The sequence below is a fragment of the Amia ocellicauda genome, chromosome 21 (genome assembly GCF_036373705.1).
Source record: "Amia ocellicauda isolate fAmiCal2 chromosome 21, fAmiCal2.hap1, whole genome shotgun sequence".
In the NCBI taxonomy this organism is placed as follows: domain Eukaryota; kingdom Metazoa; phylum Chordata; class Actinopteri; order Amiiformes; family Amiidae; genus Amia; species Amia ocellicauda.
In genome coordinates, this window is record NC_089870.1 from 15,985,815 (window position 1) to 15,999,034 (window position 13,220).

The following is a 13,220-nucleotide window of genomic DNA, read 5'->3' on the forward strand; positions in this document are numbered from 1 at the left end:
AGTGACTGGTGATCCCTACACTTACATTTTATATGTTTACTGGGGCCCGCAAAGTCTTTAAAACCTTTGGCTCGCTCCTGACAGCAACTTTATACTTCATTCCAACTGGCAAACTTCTCTCTTGGTTTCCTGCTAGATCATTATTCTATTCAGTTAAGCAGCGTGGAGCCAAGATGGCTTGTGGTGGAGATTTGTTACATAAAATGGTCAAACCCAGGCAACACTGCCCATTTATTATATATATATATATATATATATATATATATATATATATATATATATATATATATATATATATATATATATATACACACACACACACACACACACACACATTTAAAACACCTGGATACCTACAAACAGATGCTAAGCTGCAAGGCCATAGAGTTAATGTTGCAACTTAACTGTGTTTAACCATTCTTAATGGACAGGAATAGATTCATGCAACTTAACAAAGCCCAGGGATCTGTGTAACTACGATGAAGACATCTGACATCATTACCTCATTTAAGCATAATTAGTCCTCGTATTTGTTCCACCTAATCTATTAATCTTTTCTAACCAGTCTCCACCACTGTCTAAAGCTTTAGTCTAAAGCCTTTCACTTCTCTTTCTGGATATCTAGAGGGATACACGGTATTGAGTAAAAACATTTGAATGTTTCTGGTTTTGCAACCCAAGTAAAGATAAATAAACATAAGTGTCCTTTATCTAACAGTCTGTGGCAGGGATGGTTCATGAACAAAGTATACCTGCACTGCGCCTATCAGACCTCACAAAAAAAGTCCATGCTGACACAATGAAACATTCAAATATTTCCCCACATTAGCCGCAAGCTTAGTTAAAATAATAATACAAATTGTATTCCTAAAGATATATATATACTCTTAAATGCAGAACACGCCTTTGGCATGCTGAACAAAACAATGTTTAAGCTCGAAAAACCTTATCAGGGATTTATTTCCTGAGCTCAGAATTAAGATTCAATATCACAAGTTAGTTACCAAGGGACAAAACGGTCCGATATCTGTGAAGGCATTATTGTTAACATGTGGGAAAACGAACACTGAGGTCAATGGAATAAGTATGCTGTAATTTCATTAAAAATGATAACATATTAATATGTGTGGTATATATAAGACTTGTTTTTAACTTTACTCTGTAATAAGATTTCCACGGTTCACATTATAATAGTTCAGTGGTAACCAAAGTATAGCATTATGACTGGGACAGTGCAGTAAATACTCAACAATATAAGAAACGGTTTAATCTGCCAAAGTAAATTGTACATGGATATAATAATGTATAAACCAAAAGGCACCAAAGGGCCTCCCATTTTGGATAGCGTAATTAAATACATCAGTGCAGATTTATTTGGTATATACCATACAAGTATTTGAGAGTAGTACACAACCCTGAAGTACTTAAGCAGTTAAACATGTTATTAAAATAGTTTTAGTGTCTGATTTTGTCCTCCAGATTTCTTAAGTTAGTGGATTATGATTTACTTTTTCCATAGTAGTAAACTGAAAAGGAAAGATACTGATTTCTGTTGGGAGTAGAACAGGATTACAATATATTAAAAGACGACTGACCAATTAAGACATTAGGAGACAGAGAGAGGCTAAATAATAATACAAAAATGTTATTATATATTATTCTTCAAGGCTGGCCCGAATTATAGCAATAAGCTGGATCATGCATCTTTATCTAGGTAAGTTCATGTTGAGTAAGTCAGTGTATTTTCTCACCTGTGACCTGGGTGGCTACATCGATGGAGGCCGTCTCCTGGCCCACAGACTCAGGTTTGAGGTTGATGGGAGAATGAGGTGTTGTCTTAACTGGAAAAAGCAAAGACAGGTGTTAGCATGTAAAGATGGAAAGAACTAGACTGAGCGTGAACAGATTTGCTGGTCTTCCAGTAACAATAACGCAGTCTACAATCACAAAATCATGACAGACGTGGTAAAGATTCAGACTGAAATGCTAAATTTGGTATCGGACAGATAAAAAAACATCTAGTCTGCAGGTCAATATTATTGTCTGCTGTTACGACACACAGCAATTCTGAACTGTTATTGCAATGTTTTTTTTATTGGCATACAGCCTGCAGTTCGCCTCTTCTTTATACAGTTTAAAACAGCATAAATAAATCATATTCATGTTATTGTATATCAAATGTATGTTCACAGTCATCCTTACTGGCATTGTGACTGCAGTCCTTGATCTCAATATTAATGAACATCTTTGCCCATGTAATAGGTGAGCATGAAAAGCAAATCCTGTTTTCCCAGTGTTCGTTTATGTGAAGTAAATATTATATAAAACATTTTTAATAAATAAATACCTTGAAATTTGGGAGAAGCATCAGTTAGAACAGGAGGCTGGGGGAAATAAACATACTGGAATGAAGATCATTCATTTGAAACAGTCCATGTTACATATATTTTGTGCGTATTTTATATGAACCAGACTTCAGGTCTTTTATCCTACATAGCGCTTTAATTATTTGGTTTTTCCAATAAATAAAACCCAATCTGAATACAGAATAAACTATGGTGATCATAACATATTATTTAGTATCTTCAGGCAACAATTAATAAAGGCTTAAATTCACAGAGTTTTCACAGAGTTCTTGACAAACAGAAAACAAAAACTTACTGTTGTGACTGTCCCGACATCTGTTAAAATTAAAGAGAAAAAAATATATAATTTGAGGGTTATGGAAGAAACTTACATTATTTTGAGTAACATTCTGTCCAAACCAGGATATTGTGTTCTTTACTGGAATACATCCCTTTTTTGTCTGAGGTATATTGTGTAATCACAGGATGTATATGAAATGAATTAAAGCACAAATTGAAAGCATGTTTTATCACTACTATCTGAAAATGTGCTAGATTGTATCTTTAAAACCTCCTCAGAGACTTGTCTTATATGTTTCTCAGTGATCGGAATCCAATTCGATTTCATGGCTTGAAAGATACTGAAAGACACCACCGTTTTGTAAAAATGTAAGTTACAGGGCCACTAAGTGAAATATGTAGGGGTTCTTTCCATATTGCTCTTGGTAACAATTCCTGGCTGTTTCTGGATGGAGACAGGCCCTGATTCCCTGTCCACCTTACCTGCAGGCTGCGAGCTGGCCACCCTGTGTGTCTGCTGGGTGTTGGGGGTGTGGTGATAGTGGTGCTGGGAGTCTAAACTTTCGGCGATTTCCTCTTCCTCTGCCTCCCGCAGTGAGATCTGAATGTCAGATCGGGAGTACGTGTAGCCATGGCCAGCTGGGCAGATCTCCTTAAAGTGGTCTGCAGAAGAGAAGAGCCTTAAGAAATATATGCATCCCAAATGTTTTCCTAAGCGGATGTGAAATACTGCCAATGTGTCATTACAACACAGGATGATGCGTTTCGTTCTTGCTTTCACAGTAATACTGCAAGCCATCCATGTAATACCATTGTGTACAGAATACCATAACTTATCCTTAATTAGTAACTTTTGTCATTGAGCCATTGCTAAAGAGTGAATTGCCAGTATCATTGAATTATAGCTTCCCCAGAGGAGTCTACAGGAAATGTCTTGGAAAACCAAAAACATATCCATGATGTACAAGGAGCTGTCAGAGGGGGATTGTAGGAATATATACATTTAAAAATAATTTAAAAGCTGTGTCAACGCTAGCCATAGACCTGTGGAGATCTTTCTTGGTCAGGACTGGCAGGCATAGGCAGGCTATGATGGGGTTACACTTTATGCACAATTGTCATGAGGAATGAGCATTTCTGCACTGCCGTTAAAATGTACAGTACTGCAGGATTCACAGATATCAGTGGTCCAATACAATATTTACTTTGGAAGCACATAACACGGTAAATCAATAAATTACATCAGCCTAATTAAACCCAAAGAGGAGTCAATGGGTAGACGTATTCCCACTTTGCAACCAGAGGCGATATTTCTGATAAACACAGATGAAGATGAAAGCTGAACTGGGGGGGTAACTTGATCGGAAGAGGAAACTGTGGGAAAGCGGTTCACAGCCAAGCCGAAACAGGACCATATCCAGACAACTGCTGCCAACCTTGTAATTAAGACCTTGTATCAAGATCCTCCAGTCTAACAGCCCGCTACTTACTCTGCACCCCCCACCCCCTCCTCCCCCAATCTTCAGAAGCAACACTGAATGGCTGTACATCTGTTGGGAGAACTCGGTCTCTGGACAAGCAAGCACGGAGGTCCATGCAACAACAGCATGTGAATCAATGACAGCAGCTTTCATCTGAAATGTGGAGAGAGCCACAACATATTGTGACATTTTCTCAGACCAAGATAAGATCAAAGAGAGAGGAGTAGATGACAACCCATTTCCTATTATTTTCCCTTGGTGTACACTCTTAGTTTCCTAAAGCAAATAAAAATCTGTTTGGAGCTGTAAAGCTGGACTGAAGTACAAGGTGGATGTCTCATTCAAAGCCATGTGTCAGAATGCAAGATGTCCACAGATACAGCACAGGATTTTAGAACTCCCCAATTCAAATGAAAAAATCTAAAACATGCAACATGCCTTCAGAGCATGTGATTTGTTCTGAAGGCTTTGAGGAGTGTATTCTACTGCACAAAAAACAGCTACAGCTCTGAGGAATTGGAAGGACAATTGCTAGGTTTTTGAAACAAATGCAAAAAGGAGAAACACCTGACAAGTCTTGTACAAGTCTGTGATTGGGTTTCTCCATCCAGCACAGGCAGAAGCCAAGAACGCCATTACAGTGCTAGGAAGTAGAGTTCAATCAAATTACTTCAGTGTGTCAAAAAAGCAGCATTTACTGTCAACCTTGTACAAATTATCTGCAAAACAGGATTCTGTTTTTTTTTTCTTTTGCAGGTGGCATACTTCCAGAGTAAACAATCAGCATTTCTAAAGAATCCCCAAAACTTATATTTGGCCGGCAGTTACAAGAACTGAGACCACCAAGCCAGAGCGATTTCAGGTTTAATTTTTCTACAGGGAGAAGAGAACTGTTAGTCCTGCGAAAGAAACTGGATACTGGCATAATGGTTTATCGGTTCTCAGAAGAGAACATCTTATTAGCGGTTCTCTCTTGGACAACTAATTTTAATGCAATTTGACCTTCTGAGCTCAAGGACAGCGGGGATCCACATTACTAACTATGATGGTATTAATGTAATCAAAGTGCTGAGAGAATTCAAAACCATATCTGTCTCTCAGTAGAAAAATCAATCAATCATAATGATTAGATTATGATTAGACCAATAATGCCTCTTTGTGTCATAAAACTAAGACACTATTTGTTTCCAAGTCACAGATCACCAGCATTCCTTCAACAAGATAATTTAACTGTATTATTTGACAGCATCAAGCAATCCTTAATAAATAGGAGTTAGTCTGAAGAGGTTCATAATGGTTCTTTCATATCATATCAGCACACTGGTCAGGTTTGAAGCGTTTGTCATGTCATGTTTTGTCACTGTATAGATAAGAGACAGTGTGAGTTTACCGGTGTCAGGCAGTGGGCACCTCTCACAGGCGGTGCCCCAGGCTTTGCCCACACGGCTGCAGCAGCAAATCTGTTTGGTAAGTTGCTGAGAGAGATGCAGGGAGCAGCTTCCTCCCGACACTGAACGGTAACACATGCCCTGTATCAATGACACTGCTTTGTCAGCTGCAAGAGAAAAATAAAAGTTGTTATAAGTAACGGAGAGACAAATTGCCACCAGAGGTTGGAAGCAGCGAAGCAGACATTAAACTGTGGCAGCTCTGGGCCGTGTGCGTCAGGCAGTGAGACACTCACAGACACAGTGACCGCGTAAGGTGTCCAACATGAAGCCAGCCTTGCAGGTACATCTGTAGCTCCCTCGCGTATTCATACAATCTGCATTCTTACATATCCCCGACATTAGGCACTCATTAATGTCTGGAAAAGGAAGAAAGAAAAAACTCAAAAACAGTGTTACATAGACACAATAAGGGGAGACCGCATGACAGAATTACAGAGGACACCGTTTGTCTGCACGGGAAAATGGCATGTCCTCTCACCAGGAGTTAGATTGGTAATAGCAGGGTTTAATTCACCAAACATACCTTCAGGAAACAGCTGGACACCTTGGCAACCTTGTAACGCAGGTACCCATCAAGGGTTGCGAATTCCAGACTAGTCTAGTCTACCAGACCCAGGTATTGGTATTATTGTTCCAGATTCATTTATTTACATGAACGTCATATTCACTTGAATTCAGTCAACATAATGGCTGCATATAAAGGAAACCTAGAGTTACAGCTATTTTTATTGTGCTGAGAGAGAAAAAAGGTTATGTAGAGCAGAACTGTGTGCAGGTGTATTTATTAATAAAAACAGTTATAAAGTGTGACTGTGGAAAGATGAGCAATCAGTTGAAACTTCTCTAAGATTCCTACAAACTCTATTGCTCTTTTTATTTGTAAACTTGGGAGTAAATGCAAGGTATAATAATGAGAAAATTTAAATTACTGTGCAAATGTGCTGTGATAAACCTAAAATAGGTGAGGATATTGATAGCCCCACTACAAAGCTGTGAATAGTCAGAAACGCAAGTGAAATGTCAAACATCTCCAGCTCAAGTAGTATAATCAAGGATTGCTGGTATAAATCAGGAGGAATGATGCTTTCACAAAACAAAAAGCCAGTTATTTGAAGAAAATTTGCAGTAGCCCTTTCAGTATACAACAATTATTTTGTCTTTTTTCTTTCAAATATGCATTTTTGGATGTTTAACATATCAAATAAACCATAGGAGAAAACAGTACATCAGATAAAAATAATAATAATAATAACAATTATAGTGCTGCAAAAGCCAAAATATATATTTTATACATATATTTTGGCTTAAAACAAAGACATCTTTAATTGGAAAAACAATGAAATCGTTGTTTTGAAATGTAACTAGATAATTAAAAACCTTTAATATACAAAATACATATTTACATATTTTCCAAATGTAATTTTCCAGGAAATCAAGAGTCATTTTGGAAAAGCTTCAACATTAGTAATGTTTCCTTTTAATTTATTTACTTGCTAGTGTCTACAAAAATTAAAATGCTGTGTCTGTGACAGGTATTAGTGTTTAAATGTTTTTATTCTGAACAGCTGGGAACCCGGCACTTATCTCATGCTATAAATTCATGAATGCAGTAAATATAGTGAACAATATAAAACATATTTCACCAGCACTCTCATTGATGTGGTGCTTGGAATACAGTAAGAAACCAATGTTGTCACTATGTAAAAGACACATAACTTAAGTTCTTGTCAAAATGGTGAATGAATTTGATAATCTGCCATTACATATTTTCCAGAATACTGAATTTCAACTCTTGAAACAAACCCTTGATGGAAAATCTGAATTTATATCCTTGAGTAACAATACATTTAATAAACAATATGAATTCCAATGAAACTGTTACAGAACTACATGACAAGGTCAAACCATTGGTTAACTAAAGGAAAAATATTAGCATTCAAGATGTAAACAAAGGGATTCCAAGGAAGGCACAAAGCCAAACATTATTCTTGCCTGGCATAATGATGTGAGGCAATTTGAGAACATAATGTAAATTCGTTTGCTTGTGCGTGCAGGATCAAACTGCACAGAAACATGGGACTGAATTCACTCTGCATAGAAAACAAATCTGGACCATGAGTCAGATTCTTACATTCCTTTATAATAAATAATATAACTGTTACGTTAAAAACGATACAGATAAACTGAACAACTGAGATGCTCACACGGAAAACAAGCTGTGCCTTTTGGTTTGAATCTGTAATACAGCATGATACGACTGTGACTGTGGATTCTCCTTGCGGGTGATAGAAGATACCCTTCTTCGGATGTCCTAGCTGTGCTGTTTGTACTTGCACAGTGTACAGAAGGGCTTCAGGGTAACCCAGAACTCAGCAGAAGCTCCAGGACAATTACATTAAAAGAATGGACCCAGCTCTAACAACAGCATGTAATCTGTCGTGCATACAGACATTATAATTGAATTGCATACTGGGACACAACCGTGCAGATCAGAATACAGGGAGTCCCTGTCCTCTGGGCCCCTGTTATGCCAAATCCAAGGCAGTTTGACATGAAGAATGCCTGTAATTATTTTTGCATACCTACCAATAAACCATTAAAACTCATTACCTTGTTGGATGTTGTTACAGATATTTCCTGATCTGTATATTACCAGAATCGTCTGCCAAATACAAGGCTGAAACTCTTCTTTGATGGAATATACAGTTGCTAAGGTTGAGTAGTATGTTTGCATGTATTTGTTTAGGCTGGAACCTGAATTATTACATCTTTAGACCTTTAAAGTTAACTTGACTCAGTTACTTCCTCTCTTAAGCTTATTTAAATGTTGCATTTGCACTGCATAACAAATTTCATTTCAATCACTTCTGATTTTACTTTGTATGCTTTATTTACATATTTGTATGGTTTCATTTTGTTTTTGTTTTTGTTATGCATCACTGTACATCTTGGTTTTATTGTCGTTTAAATATTTGTTTAAAATTTGACTAGAAAAAAGGCTAAAAAGAAAATGTATCATTGCTCTGGGGATTTCCTTACAAAACTGTTAATGGCCTGATTGATGTGAAAAATTAATCTGGCAATAAATATTCTGCAATCTGGATGCATTTAGTCACTGTATATTTATTGTAACTCTCCTTGAGTACCTCAACAGCAGTATTGGAAAAAGTGAGAAGAAATGTGAATCATATCTTTGCTATGAGGTTGAGAAAATGACAAGACCCCTCTCCTCTGGGGTGTTCCATAGAGCACAAAAAAATTCAAATCATTCTTTGGCACCATAGTGTTTTGTTTGATAACGGTGACACACTCATAGAAAAATCCATTTGTGGATTTGGCAGGCTTTCTGAGGCAGGAATTAAAAATAATTCGGGGAATGTTGTTCCAGAGGAACGGGACAGCAGTGCAGAAGTCGGCCAATATATTATGTGAAAATCAGTCGATGCAGTTCTGCTGCCCCCCAAAAAAGGAACAGAAAAATAAAACATCTTGAAGTGATCAGAAGGAGCAAGCAGAATCAAAGACGGATAAATTACTAAGCTTGTTGGCAACCCTTGACATCACTTTGAATTCAGCGAACATTTAAAATGTCGCTGTCAACGGCTTAGTCGGGTGAAAAACAGTACAAAATAGAAAAAAAGTTTGCCTTTTAACCCCTTTTGCTAAATTAATTGATACAAATGTTTGCCTAAAGAATACAAATCCATTTCTCCGAAAGTCACGAAAGAAACCACACAAATTACACTGACTTCACAAAATTATTTGCACGTTAAACAGGCTATTTAAATCATATACCTCAATGAAGTACCTTCTTCAGCTTAAGGCAATATGTCTGAGAAACATTATCATCTATTTCCAAAAAGTACAGTTGCTTCTCCCAAAATAACCCAGTTACAAAGAGTATGCCTGTAAGACAATTATTACAATTTCATTTTGTATTTAGAAACACAACACAACTAGTTAACCTTGGTTTATGGTTAATCCTTTATTTTTCCTGTGGTTAAGGATTCTGTACTTGTAACCCATATATTTTCGTATTTAATCTCCAGTCATAGAAATCATTCCTGTGCTTCTACTACACCAGAGACAGCCCCGCCGCTCCCCTCCACTACATACACAGTCACATCCTCAACTGTTTGATCTAAATTATGATTTCTGTATCTCCTGTTAAAATTCCAATCGGGTGCTTAACTGACCACTGCCAAGATTACAACTCAAGCATTATAATTACGCTTCCACAGCAGCAGGTTAAGTGCCGGGAAATGCTTTTTCCAAGCATGGTGTATTGCGGTTCAATGACTTGCTCATTCCTTGCAGAGACAGAAGGTCCAGGGTTCAATTCGTCCCCTGGGAGGCGATATCCCAGCCTGCTTCCATCTACCGCACTGCATTTGGGAGGGCCTCCTTAATACATTTCTGATCCCTCATACCCTTCCACTGGCATGAAAAACCCTATTTCAGTTTGCGGCATAAAAAGACAAAAAAAAATTACAGTGAATTGATGGACAAAATGATAGAGTAATCTGGCTTGTCTGTAGAGCTGAGTTTGTGTCAGGAAGTGAGCAGAAGATTACATTTGACTTCCTTCAGGGCATGACTGAGGTTAGGGATCCTCAATTTGGGCCCATTTCTCGAGATGTCAGACAGCGCACAGGAAACATTCAATTCCAAGGTGAACCAGTGGACCACATTAAGACAGGCAGACTTTTCTAATTTTAGGTAAATCCCTTAGAATTTCCTGTGGAATATTCTTCACAGATCCAGAAGCTATGTCCCTACAGTATCCATAGGAGAACAGCCATTTCCTTTTGACAAAACAGATTTTAAATGAAAAAATGCAGACTTTTAGGATCGGATGGAAGTGCTAACTGCATTAGTATAAAGGCATGTTACTTTAGTATTTCAACGAGGGGAAGAAAATATTCTGAGTAATATTTGTGTAACCCACTGACTGTATACTGTGCTAATAGGTTGTGAGATAATTAACCATTCTTACATGAACAATGTGAACTTAACTTGAAAACAACAGCTACTTAACTTAAAACACATTGACATGAGAACATAAAACACAAACGTCCTTTTTTTTCTGTCCTGGAGCTATATTAGCAGAACTATGCAGTGTGTGACATCACTGCTTTACCATCACTTGCTCACACTCCCATGTTGGAAAAGATTGATGTTCAATATTTCACAAACCTGGTCAACCTGACACTTTTTATAAGTGTCAAAGACAGTTCATGTTCCTATTTGCCAGTGTATTCAAACGTAAATCACATTGATCCACACACTAAAAGATAATTAACTTTTCTTACTAAACAACCAGTAACATGCAACACATATAGTGTACTGTAAAAAACATAAAAATTCAGTGATTTTGTTAAAGCCAGTTAAGTGGGTTTTATAATGAGCCTGTGTATTACAGCTCAATCCCTGTACATACTTTTAAAATAATTTCAGTTTCTCCCAGGCTTTTGCATCATGCTTTCTATGAAAATCAGGAATGTTTGGTAAATAAATCTGTCACTACATGTGGGAGTTGTTATTTTGTACAGTCTAAATAAATCAACTCTGAGACACAAACTTAGCCTGTTTGAGTTAGGGCACACCACCTCTTCTACAGAGCATTCTTAAAAACACGCTTCGTACAGATCAACTGTAATCTGAGAAGAACAACAAGCGCTATGGAACACTGCAGAGCAAGCCGTTTGTGTTTTGCATTAAATAAACACTCACCAGGGGAATTAAAAATAATATTTTTTTTTGGGAAGGAAAAAAAAAAGTATTTAAAAATGCCAGGCTAAGGGAACACAATTAAAAAAAAAAAAAATCTATTCTCTAACCTATATGTAGCCTATCTCCCTTTTCATTAAGAAATACAGGATGTACAGATATAATTGTATAAGCAGATCAACTTTAAGTAGCCTGTTTTCTTGTTGTGCAATTTATATGTGCAAGCTTTTAACTCCCTCAGGATTAAAACGACAGGATGACGGGATTCCTTGTTTTGCAAGGATATAATTTTCTGCATCTATTCAATATTACCATATGTTTACAAATCAAGCGGTTGCTTTATTTATTGGCACTCCAAGCTAGAATATTAAACAGACAGATACTCTTAAGTAACAATACCAATACATATGAAAATAATAACAGATGGCATGCCTCCTGTTGTGCTGGAAGGTCAGTTTTATATGCATATGTTTAATAAAGTTACTGTCAAAATATATACCTCAGTCCAAAAATGGATGAGTAGGCCTAGAGCAAACAGAACTGAGTCAGCTATTATTCACCAAAGAACAAACGGTGTTTGTCAAGCAGGGCATAGTGAAAGGAAATACAATAATACAATGGCATCCAAATGAGTCACAGGAAAAAGCATAACATTAGCACATCAATCACTGGATAGAGAATTTGGAGGAATTAAACAATGCGCTAACTCCTTACCTTGACAGTGAGTTTGGTTCATTCTCTTGTAGCCTTTGGGGCATTCCACCTGGCCATTGGCAATCACAGCATAAGCTGAAAGAGAGAGAGGCAGAGAACATGTGATGATCACAGAAAATAGTAAACCCTGTGCACAGCTGCTTTGTTTCAACAATGCACATGCTAAAAATGTATGGAACTTGAAATGGACAAAAACAATATAAACACACAAATAAAACATAAATGAGATGTGTTCCTAGAAAATAAAGAGAACCATAAGAGTGCCATAAGAGAACCCTGAGGGACACTGTGGTCTATAGAGTTTCGACTTCTCTTCCGTCACAGTTATAAAGTAACAGGTCTTTCAAGGGCATTATTAAAAAAACTAAAAGCATGGCAGCCGCCATACATATATTGGAAACACACAAACTATCATGTGTTGCTGTAAGAAATCATTTCCAACAAATACCTGAGAGGGTTTCATATTAAACCAAAGGCAATTTATTGGTGCACGCACATTTGAAGGTCATGGTTTATGGGGTTGCATGTAACTTTTAAACATCATTATCACCAAATTGTTACTTTTTAGAAACTCACTTATATATTTATGATATATTGATCGATTCCATGTCACACTGTGTTTTTGTCTATGATCTCTGAAGCAAAGTCAAAGCATTTCAGAATTTGGCAAACTTTGTTTCATACTTCACATGTCTCTCGGCAGAACAGTTCTGTGTTTAAAGCTTTCAATTTCATAGAATATCTCCCAGGGAAAACCTCCGAATCAGGACTGGAGCTGCTGACAGTACCAAATGCATGATGTCATTATTCATTCTGCACACTGTTAGCAAAGGAGATCCTCAATTAATTTCAAGGTAGGGAAACTGGAGTATCACATGTCCACGATGGAGATTTCACTTCAAAGTGACTGATGCAGGACAAAGGTATTTAATGAAAGCTAACTGACAAAAAGGAAGACTAAGATTAGTTACAGATTTCACAGTTTTTAAAACATGAAATTAGATACATAGAGAAAATACTAATAGAAAACTAGGAACATGCCACAAACTATCACATAACAATTTCGAAAGGATTTTTTTCTTAAATAGATTGCTGTTGTGAAAATCATGGAACATTTAATCTTTAGCACTTGTTATTAATTCCCAATTGAAAAACTGAATAGAACAGAATAGAAATAGAATTAAAAAAAAAATACTGAA

At 36.9% G+C, this 13,220-nt stretch overlaps 1 protein-coding gene across 2 annotated transcripts in view; it reads right to left on the reverse strand.

The window, feature by feature from the left end:
* The window catches only part of LOC136717074 (latent-transforming growth factor beta-binding protein 2), a 102,124-nt gene that overhangs the window by 28,682 nt on the left and 60,222 nt on the right, over window positions 1-13,220 (reverse strand). For both annotated transcript variants that reach the window (XM_066694542.1, XM_066694541.1), the window contains exons 9-15: window positions 12,022-12,096; window positions 5,811-5,933; window positions 5,517-5,681; window positions 3,129-3,308; window positions 2,662-2,681; window positions 2,348-2,384; window positions 1,752-1,841 (exon numbers count right to left, since the gene is read on the reverse strand). In XM_066694542.1, coding sequence (XP_066550639.1) covers window positions 1,752-1,841; window positions 2,348-2,384; window positions 2,662-2,681; window positions 3,129-3,308; window positions 5,517-5,681; window positions 5,811-5,933; window positions 12,022-12,096 — 690 coding nt within the window. The remainder of the gene's footprint in view (window positions 1-1,751; window positions 1,842-2,347; window positions 2,385-2,661; window positions 2,682-3,128; window positions 3,309-5,516; window positions 5,682-5,810; window positions 5,934-12,021; window positions 12,097-13,220) is intronic.